At 43.0% G+C, this 24,959-nt stretch overlaps 1 protein-coding gene across 2 annotated transcripts in view; it reads right to left on the minus strand.

Annotated features, from left to right (window-relative positions):
* The window catches only part of LOC138952777 (E3 ubiquitin-protein ligase HECTD1-like), a 124,298-nt gene that overhangs the window by 17,288 nt on the left and 82,051 nt on the right, over positions 1–24,959 (minus strand). For both annotated transcript variants that reach the window (XM_070324502.1, XM_070324501.1), the window contains exons 34-42: positions 14,303–14,385; positions 11,783–11,910; positions 10,977–11,175; positions 9,956–10,093; positions 4,674–5,087; positions 2,846–3,072; positions 2,216–2,294; positions 1,782–1,875; positions 1,368–1,518 (exon numbers count right to left, since the gene is read on the minus strand). In XM_070324502.1, coding sequence (XP_070180603.1) covers positions 1,368–1,518; positions 1,782–1,875; positions 2,216–2,294; positions 2,846–3,072; positions 4,674–5,087; positions 9,956–10,093; positions 10,977–11,175; positions 11,783–11,910; positions 14,303–14,385 — 1,513 coding nt within the window. The remainder of the gene's footprint in view (positions 1–1,367; positions 1,519–1,781; positions 1,876–2,215; positions 2,295–2,845; positions 3,073–4,673; positions 5,088–9,955; positions 10,094–10,976; positions 11,176–11,782; positions 11,911–14,302; positions 14,386–24,959) is intronic.

Here is a 24,959-nt window from a genome sequence, read left to right on the forward strand (position 1 = left end):
ACTACCCTCGTCCATATCGACTTCCTGCTCGCCATCGCAGTCAGGAAGTTGCTCGCCGGAAAGACTGGCAAGGTCAATCCCAAAGTCACCCTTGACTTCCTGCCCCCGGGGGGGAAGAGGAGACGACATACCCGACACTGCGACAGAGGTATATGCCGAATCCCTACAAATCACAGGGCTCCTAGCCTCCGCTGACCGCGTACAATGCGTTTGGTCAGAAATGGTTTCGGAACTTTCGCCATGTACATGGTCTACTCTCTCCTGTGTTTGCAAGCCACTAACACCGGACGTACCTTTCAAAAGCGCAGGCTCCTGCAGCAAGGAAACGAGCCGGCCAGAGCCATGCTGCGGCACGTGCACATCCGCTCGAACAACGGAAGTGGCCGCCAACCGCGAAGCTCCTGAAGTAGAAGCGGAACCGGAAGGTGAAGGCGAAGACATGATTCTCCCCAAAGACGTAACATCAATAACGCCAGACGGAAGTGAGCGAATCTCCGCTTTCGTTGCCGTCAAATCCGCCGCCAAAGATGAAACCTGCGAACTAAGAGTAAGTAACAGCGACGCAATGTCGGAGGGCATAACCCCTGAACCGCCAGGAGCCCCCGACACAACAACATCTTTATCAACATTCTTAACAGAAACGTCTTTGTCACTGCGCGTGACCCTGTCTTTTCTCACAGACAAAATGGCGGTCGACGGCTTGTCAACAGCCACATCTGTACATTTATCAATAACCAGCTCTAAAAGAGGAATGGCGGACTGTCCGGCACTCTTTCCCCTCCTAGACGAAGAAGATTTTCTAGAAGAAGAAGATTCCCCAGAAGGAGACGCTGCAGCAGTAGCCTGTCTCGAATTGGGTTTATTCTTGGCGTTCTCCGCCATGGTAAACACGAACTCACAAAAATTTCTGAACAGAAAAAATCGTACAAGTTCGCACAAACGCGACAAAATGTCGCCAAAGTTTACATAAAACAGGAAAGATCTCATCAAATAACAGCAAAGGTGAAGATAAAGCTCGGCGGCAGACCAAGGGGCGAAGCCAAAGTCCGTAGACAAAGCAACAAGGCTGAAAACAGCCGGAGCGTACTTGAACAGCGACCAGTCTTGTTGAACGCTGAGTTTGGAATGATAATATGGCGGCGTATGCGCGCGCATACGGAAGTCAGACTAGCAATAGTCTGGCCTTATGGGATTGATCACTTTCTTTTTTAGAGTGGTCTCCCTTGGTTACCAAGGGGACGCGTACAGCGTTACCAGCACTGAACTAGAGTTAATTGCTATTTGTGAGTTGGGTAAAGATATGTAATTCAAATCAGGACTATGCGGAGTTATTTGCGGAATTGGTCCACTGAGCAATGCCAACCCACCTTTCCCTGGTATATCCCAGCTTGGGTTCAGTGTAGTTGAGAATGTCTTCCTTGGTCCAGCAGGGGGCCTGGTCTCCACACAGTATACTGCCCAGCTCCATGGGGCTGAAGATGTGCAGCTTCTCCAGGGGGAACACCGTGTTGAAGCCAGCTGTAAGCACACAATGGACACTGTTATTAGTACAATGCTGGTCTTCCAATACTATACTGTAAGTGAACATGCACTCACACACACAAACATGAGCAGCGCACTTTTGCCACTTGTCATGTATGTCAGAGCATACTGTACACGACTTGATTACTAGGGAAACAGCACAACAGTCAAATATGCTGCTAACTCAGAAGCACTACGCCAGCTATAAAATAAATAAATGTGTATTGCAGGAATCAGGAATTGTGAAGTGGAACACTTGCCTCTGAAAGCCTCCATCTGGCGGCGGATTCCAGAGTTGAAACAGAAGTCCATGACTAGATCTATGTACTCTTCCACGTTCTCCAATGTCACTTCCTGCACACCAATACAACCATCAATGTGAATTACCAAAGGCATCAATCATTTCAACACATACAGAATGTACACACTGGCAAGTACAAAGAGACGAATGACAACCTCATGCACGCATCCACCTGCCCCCCCACCTACACACACACACACACAACACCACTCACGTAAGCACACAGAACACACACATGCACGCACGCACGCGCACATACACGCACGCACGCACGCACGCACGCACGCACGCACGCACGCACGCACGCACGCACGCACGCACGCACACACACACACACACACACACACACACACACACACACACACACACAGGGGAAAACAGGTCAAGGCTGACCTCATTCTCGCCATCCCGTTTGAGATCATGTGTGTGGAAACCGTACATTCTGGATGAGGGGTTGAACTGGAACGTCAGGCTGAAATAAAAATGATACTCCATCAATTCACAAGTCATTATTAAAAAAATGTTTGTCTTTCTTGCTTTCTTTCTTTACCTCTTTCTTTGATCTATTTATAAAGTTCTCAGAATCAGACAACAGCATATCATAACATATCATGCATCTTTCAACTATGTGAGAGCTGCCTGGCCCAGTTGCTCACTGAATCTCAAATCATACTGCTTGAAAAATATTTAGTTCCTAAAAATCATGAAAATTTACCTTTAATCTGTTTAACCATGCCTTGAAAAAAAAAACTTTAAAAAAAGTCTGCCACAAATAATAGTCATTCACGGTTGTTTTTCTCATTCCAAACTGGTTCAAGACAAGACCAGGACTAGATAGTCATCGACGTTACCATTGTAAACTTGGTAAAAAATTTATTGCATCCATTTTTGTGCCCCAACTAAAACATTCATGCCTGTGTCATTTCATTCAAACTTTCTATAACATTAAGGCACTAAATTTGGCTTTCTGTCACTATTTTGTTTTTTTCTCATTCCATGTCAATCCCAAGACAAGCAACCTACCCTAGCTCCTCCAATTGTATAGATGAGGTGGTGTCATGGGGGTTTGATAGGGCCAGCTGCTCCAGTTGAATGTTTTTCTGATCCTCCGACAGCGAGCGATCACGCAGAATGCGCTGCTTGCGGGCAGACAACTCTCTCAGCTGCCGCAGAAAGACAGCACGGTGGGGGTTGACGATCTCAAAGTCCTCCTCCGTCAGAATGCCCAAGTACCACGCTGGGTGCTGCAGCTAGAGAAAAAATACATCGGTTTTTTTAAGTAAAGAAAGTAGCTCAATATGTGATTAGCATGAGCTGTTTGTCAAGACTGTCAATGTTTGCTCTTTGCCGGATTTCTTTCCTGAAAGTTAATGTTCTTGCAGCTGCCCAGTAATAACAAGAAGGGCAAAGCCCATACGACTCACATGCTTGACCTCGACCTTTAGGGTAACTAAACCTAGCAATGACATCATACACTAAGAACTGCTTTACACATTTTTCCTACCAAAATACATGTGACCTTGACCCAAGGTCAAGGTCATCCAAGGTCATGCAACACAAAGCTGTTAATTCAAGACATAGGAAGTACAATGGTGCTTATTGGCTCTTTCTACCATGAGATATGGTCACTTTTAGTGGTTCACTACCTTATTTTGGTCACATTTCATAAGGGTCAAAGTGACCTTGACCTTGATCATATGTGACCAAATGTGTCTCATGATGAAAGCATAACATGTGCCCCACATAATTTTTAAGTTTGAAACAGTTATCTTCCATAGTTCAGGGTCAAGGTCACTTCAAAATATGTATACAATCCAACTTTGAAGAGCTCCTGTGACCTTGACCTTGAAGCAAGGTAAACCAAACTGGTATCAAAAGATGGGGCTTACTTTGCCCTATGTATCATATGTAGGTGAGGTATTCAATCTCAAAAACTTCAGAGAAAATGGGAAAAATGTGAAAAATAGCTGTTTTTTAGGCAACATTTATGGCCCCTGCGACCTTGACCTTGAAGCAAGGTCAAGATGCTATGTATGTTTTTTGGGGCCTTGTCATCATACACCATCTTGCCAAATTTGGTACTGATAGACTGAATAGTGTCCAAGAAATATCCAACGTTAAAGTTTTCCGGACGTCCGGACGGACGGACGGACGACTCGGGTGAGTACATAGACTCACTTTTGCTTCGCATGTGAGTCAAAAATGGCCAAATGTACACAAACACACACAGAGAGACAAATAAACTCTATCTCTCTTCCACACACATACATTCCCTCACTTGTATACACACAAACCATACACACAAACCATACACACAAACCATACACACAAACCATACACACAAACCATACACACAAACATTCTCCCGCACTCCTACACCCTCACATTGTAGCCTCCCTCTCCTCACCTGCTTGACCCGGTCAGGGCTAAACTTCATCTCCCCCCCCTCCCCCCTCCAGCTCCCTCCCCCATCCACACTCTCCCTCTCCTCACCTGCTTGGCCCGTCCTGGTCCAGCTTTATCTCTTTCTCCATCTCCTGGATGGAGGCCATCAGCTCGCTCTCATTACCCCCACACTCACTACCTCTCCCCTTTCATCCACCCGCTCTCCCCTCCAAGCTCTCCCTCTCCTCGCCTGCTTGGCACAGTCCGGGTCCAGCTTCATCTCTTTCTCCATCTCCTGGATGGAGGCCATCAGCTCTCACTCACCCCCCTTTACCCTCAACACTCTCCCTCTCCTCACCTGCTTGGAGCGGTCTGGGTCCAGCTTCATCTCTTTCTCCATCTCCTGGATGGAGGCGATCAGCTCTCCCTCACCCCCCTTTACCCTCAACACTCTCCCTCTCCTCACCTGCTTGGAGCGGTCTGGGTCCAGCTTCATCTCTTTCTCCATCTCCTGGATGGAGGCGATCAGCTCCCCGCTGCTGTCCTCACTCAGCCACGACTCGGTCAGCGTGTCTGCCCCCAGGCTCCGGCCCATCATCTCGCCTCCGCCGGAGCTGGTCTCCATGCTGCTGAACGTGAACTGGCGCGTGAGCCCCTGCCCTACCTCTCCCATGCACAGCAGCTTGAGGAAGGGGCGGGAGAGCGGCAGGTCGATGAGGCGGCCGTCCTGAAGAGCCTTGGCCAGGAGGGTGCCCAGGAAGCGGTACACTTTCTCCACTTTCTCCAGGCTGTCCGCGTCTTGGGGGTAGGGGGCGGGGAAGAGGCCGCTGGCACGTTGGATGTAGTAGCCTGGGGGTTTGCTGCCCTCCCCGATGTCCACCTGAAATAAGTAGAGATAAGGAAGATGACGACCATATCAATGAAGAATGTGAGGATGAGGAGAATTTGTCGAGGGCCAGATGATTGAAGATGCTTTTTTTTACCCCATTTCAAGGACTACTACTAAAGGACGTGCACAGCGTGATTCCTGACTTCGCTAGCGGAGGCCAGTTTTCTTCAGGCTCCGCAGTCCCCTTGTTCTATTTTTAGCCGCAATTCGGCGTAGGAGTTTGGAAGAACTTTTTAAATGTAATACAATGTTTTTTTTAACAAGTATACACTTTAGTCACATCGAAGATTGTTTTAGATATCACACTGAGAGTATTTATGTATTAGATTCTTCCCTAGCGAACATTTTAAATTCAGTTGAGGTGGTGCAAAGTACGCACTATGTTGCCTTGTCGCAAAGTTACAACCGGACAAGAGTGCATTGGCCTACCATGCTGGCGGCGATTCTGAGTTGAAAATTCTTGTTTACCAAGTGTTTTGCTGTTTCTGTGCCTTCAAAATGCCTAATAAGTGTGGTGTGGTGAACTGCAAAGGAAATTACAACGAGAAGAATAAGTGCCGTGTGTTTAGACTGCCAAGAGACGAGTCTGAGAGACAGAAGTGGCTGGTTGTGCTCCCTCCACGCGAACATTTTGTTTTAGACCCAGCGAAGTTCTTCATCTGTGAAAAACATTGGGGACTCAATCCTCCTATGGTAGCATTGCCTGGTGGTGCCACACGGCCTGCGATCCCTCCTTGTGTTTTTAATGTGCCGACATCGTGCCTGCCGACGCCAAAACCTTCACCTCGTCCGGCGAAAGACGAAAACAAACAATTGAGGCACTTTCTTCAAAAGGATACCATCTCTTCACTGGCCTCATTCAATCCCGAGAAAGACTTGCAGAAACAGCACAAGAATGTGATAATTTCAAGATCAAGTGACAGGTTCGTTTGTGTTTTCATGTCAGAAAACTTTCATGAATCTCATACTTCCGTCATTGTTGACAACATAGCGACTCTGTGCTCTCCTTTGACCCTGAGTGCTTTCAAAAATGGTATCAGTGTGCCACTGGGCAAGATCTTGAATCCAAACAATGGTCTCAGCTCCTATTCCCAGTTCCATGAAGCTGTGCGCATCTCAGTCAACTATGACATCCCCTTGGACCAGGTGCTGAAAAAGATGGTGACACTTCTACAAGGTCAGTCTTCAGAATGTTCAGATAACAAAAAGGAGAAAAAGTTGGATTTCTTGACGCGCCAGTTGCAGCTCTTGACAGAAAAACAGTTTTCGATGAATGACTATTGTTTTGCCATTGAGTCTTTCCCCCAGTGCAGTTACGAACAGTTGAGGGAGTATTTGGTCCTGCCAAGTAAGCGCAAGCTACAATCGATTGTTGCATCTGTTGATCAAGATGAAGTACTGAGAAAAACTTTTGAGAAAGTGCATAGCCATAAGCCTCAGCAACGGAATGTTTTTCTTTTGGTTGACGAAGTGAAGATTAGGCCGACTGTTGCGTTTTCTGGCGGGGTGCTGAGTGGTATGGCCAAAAACAATCCAGACTGCAGAGCAACTGCCATGCTGTGTGTTATGATGAAGTCGTTGCACAAAGGACCCAGTGTAATGATTTCTGTGACACCTGTGCACAAGCTGACAGCAGCATTCCAGTTTGAGATTGTAAAGGAAGCGGCAGCTGCTGTTGAGAGGTCAGGTGGGTGTGTGATAGGTTCCATCACGGACAATCACAAGGTGAACCAGCAGTATTGTAAGCTGTTTGACCGTACCGGTGACACTGATAGTCTTGCCACAGCCAAGCATCCACGTGACAATGGGCGTGTCTGGTTTCTCCTGTTTGACACTGTCCATCTACTGAAATGTATCAGGAACAATTGGATCAGTGAGAAGTGCCAAAAGATAAGCTTTGACAACCGATCAGTGGCGTCTTTCACAGATGTCACGCAACTGTATGAAGCCGAGAAAGACAGCGTTCTCAAGATGACATCCCTCACTCAAGCTGCTGTCAACCCTTCAAAACTTCAGCTACAGAATGTGAAACATGTACTGAGAGTTTTCAACGACAAAGTTGTTGCTGCATTGACACTGCAAGGCTGCCATGAGACTGCCACTTTCATCCAAACTGTCGTCAACTGGTGGAACACAGTCAATGTGTCTGGGAAAGGGCAGGACCGGCGCCTCAACGATCCCCATCGAGCTGTTCAAGAACCAGGGTCTACAAGTCTGGATACATTCCTGGGAGTTTTCCAGGGGGCTGACTCGGGGCATGGAGCAACACGCATCCAGTGCCTTACCCATGACACCAAGAAGGCACTAGTGCAGACCATGCAGGGTCTAGCGGCTGTCTGCAAATATTTGTTGACATCTGAACATTTTACATAATTATGACGAGCTTACCTGAGTAAGTGAAGTCTAATTGTGGTTTTATCGACCACAATGTAGAGAGGAAAGGGATTACGTGAGATAGAACGCGGGAATACGTCACTGTTTAACGACGTGTAAATGGTGCAGAAAAAAGAGAAAGAGAGAGGAAAGGGATAGGGAGGGAAAACGGTTATCAGTATAACTCTGAAGACAACTTAGGGCGAGGCACGTAATCCCTTTCCTCTCTACATTGTGGTCGATAAAACCACAATTAGACTTCACTTACTCAGGTAAGCTCGTCATAATTATGTAATTTTATCTCCCACAATTCCGAGAGGAATGGGTCACGTGAGACTTTAAAGTCTGCAACATTTACACCCTAGCACTGTCGATGAATTGAAATACATATAAACCTACCCCAATTCTTCATGACAGAACAGCCTGTCCAAAACTCCTCCCACTGTCCACTGGTTTCTTGTAAAAAGTTGTGAAGGTGTTAGCCCGACGCCAACCAACAGTCTTCAGAATGGTTGCCAGAGGAATTTTACTTGCAGCTTTACTAGATGCAGCGGAACGAGTTGAATGCGGCGTAAATATTGTCATGTCAATACCCGCTTTTTGTAATCCAATCTTTGTCCATCGACGGATAGTATCTCTCGACACCGCTTTGTGAGGGGCTGTCCAACTGATAAAGAGTCTCGTTTCCGTTCCTCTAAATGCACGAGTTCTTTTGACATATTGTTTCAAATAATGTACAACACAAATTGCCAAATCAGACGGAAAAGCACAAAATACCACTTCATTCTGATGTTTGTTTGGGCCAGAAGTTTTGAGCAAATCCCCAAACCTACATCGCGTCACCGTGCTTGCTGCCGCAAAAGACTGGGCAGTATTCTTCTAACAGTCGCCAACTTTAACAGCATTGACATTAACTGTTCGAAAGTCTACACGCACTTGTCGAATGTGCTGCTGCATGGGATCCAGAATCTGGAGAAAGACCATCAGAAGAATGCCGTGCTGCTTCAGACATCAGTGAAAAAGGCCCGGTTGGCAGATTGAATGCTGCAGTCAGGTAGTCTTTTTTTGTTTTTTGTTTTGGTTGTTGTTGTTGTTTACTTCTTCTTCTTCTTCTTCTTCTTCTTCTTCTTCTTCTTCTTCTTCTTCTTCTTCTTCTTCTTCTTTTTCTTCTTTTTCTTCTTTTTCTTCTTCTTCTTCTTCTTCTTCTTCTTGTTCCTGGGCTTGAGTTCCCAGGGTCATCCCTTTTCGGGGATGAGAATTGTGCGTGTATGGCCGTTTGTTTTTCCCTGCCGCATGGGCAGCCATACTCCGACTTCGAGTGATTAAGAGATTTTTTTATGAATACAGATAGATTGCAGGGCTTGAAGGCAGAAAACAGTGCAGATAAACAGCAAGACAAGAGACAGAAGATGAGAAACAAGGAGAAAGGATAGACAGTGGGAACATGGTTGCCCTGTGTTGCCAGCCAGGGGGTAGCCTATTTCAATCCGCGGGCTACCCTCGCGGTAGTCGTTGTTTACAAAAATGTCTAACCAAAATCTCTGAAAATATGTAATTAACTCATTGTTCAACTTTTGTAGAGCAAATGTGATTCAGAACTTTAAAAACTATTATTTATTAATCATGTCGAGTGATCACAGCTCTACTATTACTAGTCTTGTACAGTAGGGTGCAATGCTGTCAGTCCGAGTAAATGTGGTATTTCAAAGCCTAAACATGCCTACATTTTTAAAAATATATCTATATCTAGGCTTCAGGCAATTTGTGTTGCACCTAAGGACTCAATTTTAATGATTGTGTTAGGTAGAAAGTGGTAGTTAGCAAACGAAGCGATGGCCTCCGCTAGCGAAGTCAGGAATCACGCTGTGCACGTCCTTTAGTAGTAGTCCTTGCCCCATTTTCATGACTTTATTATTCTTTTGCTGGGAAATTTTGGGTCGCTGCTTTCCAGTGGAAAGTTATCAGCAAAAAGAGTCGCCCCAGCAAGGTGTCTGCGTGTTTAGGTGCAATCAGTCACCTGCACTTCTACCAGAACATCTGTTGCTTTTATGTGCCATAGTGGTGACACCATCTGCGTCTGGAAACAAAGTTGACCCGTGCCCATCCTGGCCCAGATTTTACCATTTGACCCTAGGATCACAAGTCCGGTGCTCTATCAACTGAGCTACATGGCCCGAACACACATATCATAATATGTTGGGTGATTGCTTAGCTTTGAATGTTGCTTATTCAAAGATTGAAGAAGAAGTTCCATCTTCAAAGAGAAGGTGTGCCATGTTTGAAGAAACAACATCTGAAGCTAAGCTAAACCTTCATTTTCATTTATCTGCTATGTATCGTGTTTGTCTACTTTAAAAACCCAGTGAATGTTTTGCTTTGTCTCTAATTAAACATTAAATAAACTTACCTTTCTTGCTTTTATTTGTTATTTTTGAATGTTTGCATTCTGAAGTGTTTTGAACATAAAGGCTAGCGGTTCAACCCACCTCTCTCTCCAGCATGTCGTGGTGGTCATCGTCACACAGCCACAGGCCGTCGGAACGTCGCTGAAGTTCAGCGGCAACCAGAGCGTAGAACTCGAGGGTGGGGCCCAGACCTGTGCCCTCCTCGTTCTTGAACTCAATCTGGGGACAAGAAGAAGCAGCTTTGTGTATTGTTTCATATTATTGCTACACGGGCTACATTTTCTCATGGTGCATATTTTTTTATCGCATACTTGGGCTCGATATGTACATAGACCTGCCAACCCTGGTCAAGCCTCAAGAGTAGCAATTTAGATTTTTTTGAATTTTCAGCGTAGCAAATAGTGTTTGAGAGTAGCATTTTCTAAAATGTATTCCCACATCCTCATTTATACCATCTTGCACAAAAATAGACATTTTTAATAAAGTTTCATGATAATGCAGGAACATAAAATGCCCTTCAGAGAGTATCTGTAGTACCGCCTTTCAGTATAGAAGATGTTTTATGACCTATTTTATGACTGCCACACGGACTGGAAGGCAGAAATGAGCACCAGAACTCTCACAAAGAGGAAACTGTTTTAGCATTCTTGTGATGATTTGTTTAAGCGTAGCAATCCTTAGTTTGGCGTAGCAATTGCTCTTAAAACGTAGCATGCTACGCCGAAAGCGTGGCAGTTGGCAGCTGTGTACATGAAAGTAATTGCATGTGTTTTGTTTTTCTTTTTAAAATAAAACGACTCACTGAGAGGAGGACTCAGATTAAATGTTCTTTGTTTTTGATACTAGATCTTTGAAACTTAACAAAAACTTCCAGGCTTTGATGACCTCTAGACATAAGTCTGAATTATCCTGGTCAAATCTAAAGGTCACATTGGGATCGAGTTCGAGTTTCTATATTTTGAACATGTCCTTCAAGTATAACAAATGGGTTATTTGATGTGTTAAGATTTACAAAAAAAGAGTTTTGAGTGTGGATCCACATACAATTGTAATCCCTGAGAGTATTAACCAGCTTTAACTAATACAATAGTGTATTCCTCACCTCTAAAACGGCCTTACGAGGTCCATGGTATTTCATGACTTGCATGGCCCATTCCAGTAGTTCTTGTGTGCGCGGCACCATCACACGTTCGTGCTTCAAGCGCCCCACGCGGAACTCGTGTGTGTCCTCCCGACGAGGCATGGGGCCTCTGTTACGCTCCATGTTAGCATCTCGCTTGTTCTGTAGCCACACTATCGACCTGCAAGACAACCACAACATTCGCCACTTTGAGTCTTCTCTCTGGACTAAACTTTTGAACAGCTGGGGAGTTAAAACGAAATATATTTATCACTTTTTTAAGCTGACCCGTTCATTTTTCATGTATATAATTATACACAAACACATGCAAGCAAAACACACACCCACCCACACACACATCCACACCACAAACACACATGCATACTCACAAAGACAAGGCGAACCATACTGTATTGTTTCAGTATTGTTGATTTTGTTTTGCATTCTACTCTCTTAGACAATATGTGATAACCGGCAAGGTGCTGACTTTCTTTTGTGCATTGTTGATGGTGAATGCATGTTAATTTATTTTTAATATACTTTCTTATGTGATAACCAATGTACTATATTTTCTCAGGACAAAGAACAAATGTTTATTTTGAATGTTTTATGTATGTTATTATTACGGACACAAACGCTCAGCAATGTAATTTCTCTTTTAGAGATTAATAAAGTTATTGTATTGTATTGTATTGTATTGTACTGAAACATAGTACACACACACAGTCACGCTGACAGTCACACACACACACAGTCACGCTGACAGTCACACACACACACATCACTACCTTGAAGTGCCATAAGCAGTACAGCTGAAGAAGAGCTGTCGGATCTCGAAGGGGAAGAGCATGGGGCACCAGCGCGTCAGGTGTTCACACCAGTCTGGCAGTGCATTGCTGGATAACACCAGAGGATCCTGCAAATGATAAAAGAAATACATCATTTATCTTGATAAAATGTTGTTTTCTGCAACGCAACAAGGAAAGGACTGTAATGGTAATCTTTGATAGATGAATTCGGGAAATGAATACCCTGAGAAAAGGTATTTTGGAACATTGTCTATAAATGACCTACAGGGTTCTTATTGAATTTTCTCCTTAAGATTTGCAAACTTTGTCCAACCCAACATGGGGAGTGAACCGACTAAAATGGATTAATAGATGATTTGTTTCCTATCAAAACTATTCTGCATTTCTATTCCTTATTCACAGGCTACATTCAGCAACAATCAATAAATGTTGCCAAGAATTCCTTGAAGTTTAAAGAAAAATAAAGCATAGAATGTTCATGGAAGTCTGGCATTCACACTATAGAGCACTAACACATCAAGGCATGAAGCGGATGTCACTAAATCCCTTCTTCTTCTTCTGCGTTCGATATCATGGCCGTTAAATCTTCAGGCCGGTGGCTGCCATGAAGTCCGCAGTCTTCAGTAGATCGGCAGCATGTCCCCAGAGCTTGGTGCCCAGGCTGGTGTCTTCCAGCCAGTAGTGCTGGAGTGCTGTTTCCAGGTATGGGAAGGTCTGTAGAACATGCTCAGGGGTTTGCTCCTCTGAGCCGCATTCACATTGGGCTGTGTCCCAGTCTCTTCAGGTGTTTTTCAGTCCACAGTGACCAGTGCGCAGACGAAGAATGGTGGTCTGGCTTCTTCTGTCAAGTTTGTTGATTTGGTCTTCCTGTGGGTTGTAGTTGTTCTTTGTCTTCCAAACTGTTTAAGACTCTGTTTCAGAAGAGTCTTGGCTTCGATGTAGGAAGTGGAGATGTGGAACTGGGGAAGACCTGCTCCTTCCTTTGCGAGCCTGTCTGCACTCTCGTTTCCGGCAATACCAACATGCGCAGGTATCCACTGGAGCACGACCTGGTTGTTGTGGCGCAGGGTGCTGAGGTGTTCATGGAGTAGCCTGGTGGGGAAGTCAGTAGGCCCAGACATAAGAGACTGGAGAGCAGACAGGGAGTCGGTGAGCAGCACAATGTTCTGTTGTTGGCAGCCTTGTCCTATGAGGTGCTCAGTGGCAGCGGTGAGGGCGTGAACTTCTGCTCTATAGTTAGAGCTCAAGTCACCAGCTTGCGTGGAGAGGGAGAAAGTGGTTCCACCAGGATGACGAAAATAAGCACCACTGCCTCCATTCCTGACGGCATGCTCGGCAGATCTGTCCGTATAGGCCTGCGTCCAAGTGCTGCGTGGATAGCGATCCTGGAGCATCTCCAGTGTAAAGGCCTTCTGGAGTGCTGGTGCCTGTGTACCTTTTGCTGCCAGTCCTGCTACGTCAGTTTTGATTTCTGGAAGGGTTTTCCTTGGAGCCCAGACAGTTGGTTTGAGCCTTTCACATTGCCTGGGGTCTGTTTCCAGAATGTCTGCGTGTACCTTGCTGAGGTCCTTCATTTGATGCTTTTGACTCTTTCTTTTCAGACGGTTTTTTGTGCCTTGCTGAAGTTTTGTGTGGAGGGGATGTGATGTCAGCCTCTTCAGTTTTTCTCCTTGGAGAGGGATTTTGTGTTCACGCCTGGTTTCCAGTGGTTGAAGGTCTGCTGTTTTCTCCATTTCCTAGATTGGTGTGCTCTTCATGGCTCCCAGAATCATCCTGAGTCCCATGTTCTGCACTCTGTCAAGCTTGGACTTGTTCGTTTTGGAGGCAGTGTTCCATGTTGTGGAGGCATACTCAACAACTGGTCTTACGGCGCCTGTATATATACCTGTCTCAGTGTGCCAGAATTTGTGCCCCATTTGGTTCCTGCCAGTTTCTTCATCAGTGCGAGTTTTTCTTCGCCTTTGCTTCAGTGGCTTCAATGTGTGGCTTCCACATCAAGCATGTGTCTAGGGTTACTCCAAGAAAAGTTGGCGTTTTAACCTGTGGAACTGCTTCGTTCTTCGGTTTTAGTAAGACCTTTTCCTTTGATGCGGAGAGGGAGAAAAGTGTGCTGACAGACTTGGTTGAATTGAGGTGGAGTGCCCAGTCTTCAGTCCAACTGTATACTTTGTCAATGGTGTTCTGCCGTGAACAGCTGTTGTTGTGTGTTCCTCGGCACACCATACTGCGAAATCATCTGCATGTAGGGTGTTTGAGATGATTTTGCAGTATGGTGTGCTGAGGAACACACAACAGCTGTTCACCGCATGCACAACACCATTGAAGAAGTATGCAGTTGGACTGAAGACCGGGCACTCCACCTCAATTCACTAAATCCCTGAATGTCTAAAATTTATGAAAGTCCTTATATTTTCTGCTGATAGTTGAAAACAAAGGAAAAGAGTGAGATTAGACAAAGATGAAAAGGAAAGAAGAAGAGGACATCAGGTTGTACAGTACCTGTATTTGCTGCACCAGTTTGTTGGTGATTTTCTTGCTCACAAACTCGTCAGCTGGAATGTTCAGATGAATGTCACTGCAGTCTGCAAATAAAATAAATACAAAAATAATGTTTAAAAATGTAACACGATGCAAAAAGTTATACAGACGAGCAAAAGCTTCCCCTAAATGAGTTATCACCAAATTTTAAGCTGGTGCCAACTTTAATGCATCCTGGCTGCTTTTTGTGCAACGTTCCTCCGAACATTTGTTTCAGAGAATTAAACTTTTCAGGGAGAACAATGTCATTTGTTATAGAGGCTTAAGGCTGGAGTTCACACCTGAGGCCATATTTCAAAGTGGTTAGGCAGTTTTAAAGGTTTGTTTTTATGTTAGTTCAGTGTTTTGTTTATCAGGAAAAAACAAAATGAATAGAGCTTGTCGCGCAAAATTTTGAGATAGCGACTGAAGTTTGAGCATAGGTATGAGATTTTTTCACGCAAACCCTACTGAAGAAATTGTGATATTGTATTGTGAATATGTTAACAAAAAAACAATCGGATGATCAGAAACTGAAGAAGAGAAATAGGGAAGCAAAATAGAACATCAAACATAGTGATTTTACAGGTGAATTTGGAAAAAAACCCTTATGTATCCATTTTTGAAGCCCAATTTGAAGCATGGAACACAGTCAAACATAAATTAAAAGTGTTAAAGTGGTTACAGTGTTCAGAAATAGTGTTAAATAACAAGTTGAGTTATCCCTCTTCACAAATTTTAAGAGAAATACACCTCTTGTCGCGCAAAATTTTGAACTGTGATGCTTTTACTACCCCCACCCCCTACTCATTTTTCAGAAAAGAGTGCATATTATCTTCCAAATAGACAAGCAAGGTAGTCAGATGACCAAAACTTCAGAACAAAAATAGGGAAGCAAAATAGAACATGCAACATAGTGATTTAACTGGTGAATTCAGAAAAAACACACTTTTTTACTCATTTTATTAGCTGAATTTAAAGCTTGGAAGACAGAAATAAATAAATTAAAAGTGCAAAACTGGTTACAGTGTTCAGAAATAGTGTTAGATACCAAGTTGAGTTATCCCTCTTCATCACAGTTAAAAGAAACGCACATCTTGTCGCGCAAAATCTTGAACTGTGAATGTGATGCTTTTACTACCCCTACCCCCTACCCATTCTTCAGAAAAGAGTGCATATTATCTTCCAAATAGAAAGGCAAGGTAATCAGATGATCAAAAACTTCAGAACAGAAATAGGGAAGCAAAAAAGAACACCCAACAGAGTGATTTAGCTGTTGAATTCAGAAAAAAACCCACTTGTTTACTCATTTTATAAGCTGAATTTAAAGCTTGGATGACAGAAAAAAATAAATTAAAAGTGCGAAAGTGGTTACAGTGTTCAGAAATAGTGTTAGATACCAAGTTGAGTTATCCCTCTTCATCACAGTTAAAAGAAACGCACCTCTTGTCGCGCAAAATCTTGAACTGTGATGCTTTTACTACCCCTACCCCCTACCCATTCTTCAGAAAAGAGTGCATATTATCTTCCAAATAGAAAGGCAAGGTAATCAGATGATCAAAAACTTCAGAACAGAAATAGGGAAGCAAAAAAGAACACCCAACAGAGTTATTTAACTGTTGAATTCAGAAAAAACACACCTGTTTACTCATTTTGTAAGCTGAATTCAAAACTTGGATGACAGAAAAAAATAAATTAAAAGTGCTAAAGTTGTTACAGTGTTCAGAAATAGTGTTAGATACCAAGTTTAGTTATCCCTCTTCATCACAGTTAAAAGAAACACACCTCTTGTCGCGCACAATCTTGAACTGTGATCCTTTTACTACCCCCGCCCCCTACCCATTTGAACACAAAAGAGTGTATATTCTCTTCCAATTAGAAAAATAAGTAATTTGCAACTGGACATTTTTAAAATACATATTTTCTGTCAGTCCAAGGATTGCTTAGTCCATTAAAAACAAACAGACTAGGATTTAGCGCACCCATTTTAAGAAAAAGTTAACATGATAATTGATATATATATATATCAGACTTTTTTATGCAATTACTACTGAAGATTCCAGACCAGGTAAAACAATCATTTTATATTCTTTGTCACATTTTTTACTTTTTTTTTAATAAATTTATCTATAGCGAGTCTTGTCTCTTTGTGTCATTTAGTTATTTTGAAGAATTCTATCCTGGCAAAAAAAATTAAAAATCCCTACCTACCTACCCTATTTTGTTTACCCATGTTATTAGAAACAGACAATTTATTTTTTATTGGCCTAAAGATCTTGAAACATTTGTTTTAATAGAGAAATAACAAGTACAGCCCTTAGCTGTGTCACTCGAATTTCTTTGTCAGGCTGAAACTTAGCTGTTGCGTTGAAGTCTGCTGTGTGTGTCTGGGTCCAAAGCAACTTTCACATTCTCATCTACACATTCTCATCTACACACTCACGTTACTCACACAATTATACAATTCTACCCACAGAGGCGTTCGGGGATGGGGGTCTCGCACTCGGGCGAATCACACCACAAAATACAAAGTATAACGTACACAGATTTTTCTATTGAACCAAAAGGCAAATTAAATCATGAATAAATCAATCAAGCAAAACTTCCACACAATGACACATTCACTCTCGGTTCACGCTGCGCTCTGGGCATGCACACTTGGCAGCACGTATACGTTCCGACGCCGTTTGTCTTCCTGCAAGTCCAGCACAGGCACACGATTGTCCAAGAATCACAATAATCCTCGTGAATGTCACAGCAGGCATAGTAAGGTTACGTAGAAAAGTCCAAAAGGGTGCGTTAATGGTGGTAATCCGGCACACACACACCGGGCACACACACACACACTGACACACACACACACACTCCGGTTTGGTAAGTTACCTGATAAATAATGTAGCCTGTAGATTTAACGTGGAGACTGATCAGACAGGAAGAGTAATACTTTCACATTTCCGATGTTCAGCGATAAACTTGTTTTCTTCGAGAGTTCGATCTTCGTGCGATTCTGGCGCGTTGTCACCAAGAACGTTAAAAAAACACAGGATATCATGATGCCTCTCTACAAAAACCAGGTCTAGGAACTCTTCATCTAAAGTCAGTCAGTATTAACCTCCTCAACACAATCCTCATCTTGTCCCATAGTGATTTCTGCCGCCAAAGAACATGTGGTTCTCAACTCAAAAGACCGATTTGTCGTCTTCCGGCATTGCGAAATTCAGATCTACCCCAACTTCGTGCATTGATCTGAGCAATAAAATGTAGATGCGATAATCTGCAAACATCTCTTCAACACAATCTGCATCTTGTCCCATCGTGATTTCTGTCGGCAAAGAACATGTGGTTCTCAACTCACAAGATCAATTTGTCATCTTCCAGTGTGAAATTCTGATCTGCCCCAAGTACGTGCAATAAAATGTAGAAGCGATAATCTGAAAAAAATCTGTTCGCGTGAACGCTGCCACGTTGTCATCAGTCCAATGTCTTTTATCCAGAGCAGGGACGAACACACTTTTTCATCAGCAGTTTGTTATGTTTATCCGCAGACTGCTTTCCATTACTTGTCTGTTTTAGATTGACTCGTATGGTTCTTCAGCCAGGCAAGAAGTGCTTGTTTACAGTGACACGTTCTCACGCACGACATGTCGTAAATGCAAGTTCTAACGATTGTTTTTTTATTGCACTGATAGAGAATGTCGATAGTTGTAAACTTCTGACATTTCCTAATGTTTATTTCATTATTTTGCATACGGATATGGCTAATAAGTGGATAATCTGTTACGACACGAAATGCGTTCTAAATCCGGGAAGGGAGGCTACTCCAGCGTACTGTCAGGTGTGTTCTAATACCTTAATCTTTTCAGGAAGGATTAGTTGCGAGGAGGCCTTTCTTCATTACATGACATCCTCAATGTGTTACAGAGACAGAAGTGTGATATATACAAGCAGGAAGCTGTGAAAGGTCTCCATCCTGGCCTAACGCAGAAAGCTGTGAAAGGTCTCCATCCTGGCCTGACGCAGGAAGCTGTGAAAGGTCTCCATCCTGGCCTAACCTCATGTCCAAACAATGTACGTTACAACATGTCGACAGTAATGGCACTTCAAAGGTGTTGGAAGATTATCTGCATGTCAAAAACATGACACCTAAGGCCCCAATGCTTTATCTGTTTTTCTTTGCTGAAAAAAAGAGCGAGGGGCAATAGAAGAAAAGGAAAAAAACCACATTGTCTTCTTAAAAATAGGAAAACACTGTGCGTGTGTGCGTATGTGTGTGAACATGTGTATGTGCTTTTGTCAGTAACATTGATGTTATCCTCCATACATTAAAAGGGTTTACAGGATTAACCATTAACTTAAAAAGTGTGAGTAATACCTAATATACTGGACTCGCAACGAAAAATGACAATGAACAACGTTTCGACCTAAAGGTCTTTAACAGGTTAAAAAAAATGAAAACGCTAATACAAATATCAAAACGACTTATCAGTGTGTGTGTGTGTGTGTGTGTGTGTGTGACTGTGCGTGCATGCAAGCGTACATGTGTGCGTGCGCATGTATGTGTGTGAGTCTTTCTCTCTTTTGTTCTTTGAAGGTATATGTTGATGGATTCAGCAAATTATGTAATAAAAGTGCTACAAATAAGAACGGCTCATTTGTGGTGTTTGACAACAAATGTTTGCAGAACAGCAATAATCAGCAAAACACGTGTCTGTGCCAAGAAAACAAGTCGTGACTACGCTTACACTTTAAATGTCCTATTGGGCATGCAGAACCATGCGAAAGTGTTGGCCAAAATTGTTCCCACGTAAATGTTGCCAACGAAATTTGTTTTGTGCTACACTGGAACAGCCCAAAGTGGCCCTACATAGCAGGTGGCCATCAAAAAAGAGATTCTTTGATAAGGCACACTCCTCCTGAAAACAGCCCGGCTCACCATCTGAGATCTGGCCAGGCATTTACATGGGATAAGACCTTCCCTCCTCTTGGTCACATACAACAAATCAACACCATGACTGCCTGCAGCTGCTGTGGTGAGTTGTGAATTAATTTCTTAAAAAGCCAGTGGTGGCTTTTACAAAATAAATTCATTAAAAAAAATGCAACTGCAGGGTTAGGTTTACTAGTGCGCCCTGCGCCATTGGAGTATAAAATCTGAAAATGTTCTATTAGAATTCCTTTCAGTGCGTCAAAAGGCTCACTAACATTACGTACCACTGCATCATCCTCAGTATGCACACTCTACATCGGAGTACAGCATTCGAAATGAGCAAAGTTGAGTTTGTGTCATGCGCTGTGATTGGCTGTTTAACCTTCGCCCGACGTTGTTATCGGCTACACACGGAAGACATCGTGGGGCCGTGCGGACCACACGTGCATCCCCTTCCAAAGACGCCGTGGTTAAATTTCCGCGAGAAGTAATTAAATTAAATTATTAATTTAATTATTACCGTGCGGACGAAAGCTTCTCAAAGAAGGAAAAATGTGCATACCCTTCTGTAGACGTCGTGGGGCCGTGTGGACCCACAATGTTATGTATTAATTTCGCTCCACGCGACTTGCTTATTAACTCCAAAATTAAACAGATCGTAGAAAATGATGTTTAGAGCCAATTCCTGAAGGTTTGTGACTTCTCTCCCTAGTTTTTATGTCAGTTCCTTCAGTTTGAGAAACATGAGTCCGCACGGCCCCACGATGTCTTCCGTGTGTAGTCTAAATTTGACCTTTGTTTTTGGCTCACGTAAGTGTAGCCTATGCGATCGTAACTTTGTCTGTCTGTGCGTGCGTGCGTGCGTCTGTGCGTGTGTATGTCTGTGGTAGAAACTCTAACATTTGAAGACGTCACATTACATTGACGTCACATTATGACGTAAGAGGGTTAGACGTCATGCAAAGGAAGTACTGAAAGTCTCGGTCATTATTATTTTGAGCGCGCCGAGACTAGTTGGCAGTCGTGTCCTTGTAAGTAGGCTACATGCAGACAGACAGATCTAGATCTAGTGTCTCGCTTTCTTGCACAGTTTCACCTATGCTCTTTCTGTCTGTGTCTGTGTCTGTGTCTGTGTCTGTGTGTGTGTGTGTGTGTGTGACGGAGTGATTGAGTTTGTGTTACTTACTGTTTGTCGATTTCTTACGTGAGCCTTGATGGCTTCGCCTCTTGTTTTAATTATTTCTCACTGAAATTTAATGATCTTTTAGGACATAGCTTTTTAGGTGCCTGAGGCATTCTTAAAAGCTCATTAAAAAATTTGCAATTAAACACCCTTCTGGGTCCACACGGACCCACGACCACCGGCGAAGGTTAAAATAGGTAGTGCACTGCCGATAGAGCCAATCCAGCGAACTATTGTTTCTCGCTTTTATGTTTGTCTTCCTTAACCTTCCAAGTGTCGATGATTCTAGCAAATACAGGCCCACACAAGAAATAATGCATCCTCAGAAAAAAAGTAGGATTAATGACAAGTAAGGATTTCATTTCAACTGCCTTGCCCGCCAACCTCAACTGACATTGAAACAACTCAAGGGTAAAGCGGCAAACAACATACTTCGGCTGCTTATGATTCTGAAACAAGACTTCAACAAAAAGAACGTTCCAAAAACTTTGACTGAATGTTTATACTTGATTTGATACGATAAGGGACTTGTTTCTACTTAGCGCTTCTCGACTTCGACTATGTCCCATCGGAATTCGGTTGAGGGGGACAAATGTCCCGTCTTTTTCTCTCCGGCCGAACCCTGCCACTGTGCACAGAGAGAGCAATCATGCTGTTATTTTTTTTGGTAATTGCGTTTCATATAGTAGTGAGGGATAGTCTTATTCTATATAAAAGGTTGGCCAGATCTCAGATGGTGAGCCATTGAACTATTTTCACGGGAAGGAGTTTGAGCGTGCATTTAACTTAAGAGACAAAGGGGCAGCAGGAAGTGTCCTTTGTTGGGACTATCATGGCCGGACAAAATAGGGACCAGTACTGCATATATGCATAAAAAAAAGGTTTAAATGCACCTGCTTGCTTTGAAGCAAGGTGAAAATTTACACTCACAAATGTTCAGACAAGACTGTTCTCTTTGTGCGACAGGGAGACTACTGCATCATGAAGTACAACGGTTAAAATGTATGTAATTACCTAATGTCTGTATGTATGTGCAAAATTGTAGAGCAAAGTTTGGATAATAAAGTTGTCCGAAACGTCATGTCTTTTCCTTTTTTAATTTTCATTACTTTATTGTCCTGAATTACTGACAAGACTTTTTTTCTCCATCATCTTTGTCTGTCAAACCCACAGCTTTTCTTCATTTAATCAGTTCAAGCAAACATCTGCACGCACAAAGCAAAACCAAATTTAACGTCACAAAGACTTTTACGGCTCATTCTGGCCGGAAAATGCACATGTTTAAGTGGTTGGCTGTGACAACTGACATTATTTAGTGATGCTTTAGGGACGATAATAGCTACACTATCAAATATAACCCACGTCAAGAACTGACACCAAGTTGCCAACGAAACGTGTTATGCAAAATCTGCACCTTTTTCTGTTATTTAAACGAGTCATTCAACCATGAGTGCTACCCCCCCCCCCCCCCCCCCCACAACCTTTTTACACTAACATTCTTTACAGTCTAGACTTGCAGTCATGCACAGTCAAAGCTATTGCAAAATTGTTCCAGTTAATTTAACCTAGACAAAACAAGTGTTTTCAAACAAAACAAGTCTTGACTAATTAGTTTACACTAACTATGGGACATTTTGCCTTTTGAAAGTCTAAAAATACACGACAAAGTCTAAAAGTTCACAACAGATTTCTGTGTGACTCTAGCCAGGTACAAACAAAAGAGAAGGATCCCTATCCATAGTTGAAGAGAAGCAAGCATTTTCTGCTGTCTTTGACATAAGAGTGGAAGCCCCATTTTGAGAGCTCCAAGAGTTTGTTTGTTTATTTGTTGCTTAACGTCCAGCCGACTACGCAGAGCCATATCAGGACGAGGAAGGGGGGAATGAAGGGGGCCACTTGTCAAGCGATTCCTGTTTACAAATGCACTAACCCATTACTTGTGTCCCAGCAGGCTTTAGTAAAACTAAATTAATACCTACTGGAAGATTACCAGTTTCCAGTATGTTAAAATAGGCTTAACCTATCTACTGCTGGACTTACATCAGAACACTAACAGATTAAACTATACATGAATCGCAAGACAAGCGGCAAGAGAAGAGATTTTTGGAAAAAATACAGGTGAATGAGCAAGAAGGCAGAAAAAAGAAAAGAATTCATGAAGAAAAAGAGAGCATGACAGGAAAGAGGAACCAAAAATCTACCTAACAGCAAACTAGAAAGCTCCTGCGGTTCCAAAAACAGGAGGGGCTTTTAATTTCATAACCGCAGTGCCCCACTGCGGGTAGCTCCAAGAGTAAGCTGGCTCTTTTTGGCCTTGCTTTTTCACATTTTCTGTTCATAAACCTCCATAAATTTACCTCCCTTTTAAAACCCAATTATCTCAGTTTGTTTGTTTCTTAGAAAGTTCAACTGTAATATCATTCCTGCTCACATACCTAATTAGTCATATTTTTTAGAGCAATCTGCTGCCAGTTTGTATCACTTTTGGAATGATCATGAATAACCCTGTGATAGTAAGTTGGCATGAAATATTGTTCCCCCCCCCCCCTCCCCCCCCCCCCCCCCCCCCCCCCTGTCCAGCTGTTTTGTTTGTTTCTTTGTTTGTTTATCCAGACAATTTCTCCGGAAAAACAATATTTCATGCTAACTTACTTTCACAGTGTTATCCAGTCATTTTCTGCGTACGGGGGAGTAACGAGCCGGGGGAGTAGCGATACGGGGGAGTAACGAGCCGGGGGAGTAGCAATACGGGGGAGTAACGAGCCGAGGGAATAACGAGCTGGGGGAGTATCGAGCCGGAGGAGTAGCAATACGGGGGAGTAACGACCTGAGCATCTCGTTACTCCCCCGTATCTCTTCTGCTTAAAAGATATACTTTTTTTTTCAAAGATGTACTGTACACGAATGTACAGGCAGATCTGACAGTTGTAAGTTCTTTAAACATGCTCTCTCTCTCTCTCTCTCTCTTGAAAATTCAATTAAGTAATAACTGCATTACTTAAATGTAATAAAAAGGCACGGGGGAGTAACGAGCCAGGGGAGTAGCGATATGGGGGAGTAACGAGATGCTCCCCTCTAACCACTGTGCCACTCCGGCTCTCCAGGGTGAAAGTCCCTTTTACTCTCGACAGTTCTTGCTACTTCCCTTGTTTTCTCCATTGCATTACATGAGGTTTTTCAAAAACTAATCGAGAATACAGTTCCGGTCGCAGAATCGTGTGTCGTATATTATTTTGTTCAGACTTGAAAAAGCTCTAATATGGTCTGCATAAGATGAGGGGTCTCAGGCACTGGTGTTAAAAGTGATTTCTTTCGTTCAATAACTCTCAGGTCAAAAATTGTTTTTGCTATAAAGTACTCGGTCCATCTCCGGAAAAAATGTTAAAAAAAAATTGGGGGGGGGGGGGGGGAAACCATCGGTTGCCATGGTAGTAATCCAAGATGGCCACCAAACTGCCCCTTTTAAAAAGCCTTAGGCTTTTACAAAACTGCCTGGAATTTTGTTTTGATGCTGGTTATTTATACTATAGCACAATTCGGAGGTCTGATTAGAGGCTTTTTTTTTATATCTTCAGTCATTCAAATAATATCAGTGATGAAAATGAGTGATGTTAAATTTCATTAAGAACCGCCCCAAAAAATGGTACAGCAGTTCCTGCAATGTTGCTGGCACGGAGTGTTTTTCTTCTATATTTGCCCCCCTTTAACCCTTTCGCTGCCAATCAAAACTTGCGTATGTGCATTCCTGACTGCCAGGGAATATTGGAGTTCGGGGTGTAATAATTCACAAAAAATTCTAGCTCCAAACTGGCAGTAGGTAGGTAAGTAAAACCTATGTTATTTTTAAGGGAAATTGAACCAAGAATCGGTTTTTAGTGTCTAATCATGGAAATAATAATTAGTTTGGCTTATAATGGAAAATTTCCTAGATAAATTTTCATTTAATTAATATACTTACCCGAATCACATTAGCATTGAGTCACCTGAGATGCTTATCACTGAAAAACGCTTACCCGGCTAAAGAATTTAAAGGGAAGCAACCCCATCACCAAAACGAAAGTGAAAGTAGCTTTGGTAATGGGCCAGCACACTGGGAGTTACCTCCCATACGGGTGTGTGCCACGTCACTTCCTCTAGGAACACGTGCCTATTCTCATACGGCTTTAAAAAATCTTAAAACCATAAGCGGGGCAGGTGGGAGGGAATACAGTATGTGATTCGGGTAAGTATATTAATTAAATGAAAATTTATCTAGGAAATTTTCCATTAAATAACATATTCTTACTCCGAATCACATTAGCAGATAACATCAACAAGGCGGTGGGCTAGAAATGAATCAAAACTCACCATCAAGTTCTGGACAGGAACTGGCCTGCTGCTATGAGCGCTGGAAGGCCTCTGGAGCCATCCTGTCGAAGAGCTGTGACGTCCCGAAGATAAAAGTTTATGAAAACATCTTCGGAACGCCAATACGCAGTTGTCAGCACCTCCTCTAGACGTCTGGAGCGCAGAACTGCCAGAGAGGATGC

This window comes from Littorina saxatilis, linkage group LG17 (assembly GCF_037325665.1).
Source record: "Littorina saxatilis isolate snail1 linkage group LG17, US_GU_Lsax_2.0, whole genome shotgun sequence".
Taxonomy (NCBI): domain Eukaryota; kingdom Metazoa; phylum Mollusca; class Gastropoda; order Littorinimorpha; family Littorinidae; genus Littorina; species Littorina saxatilis.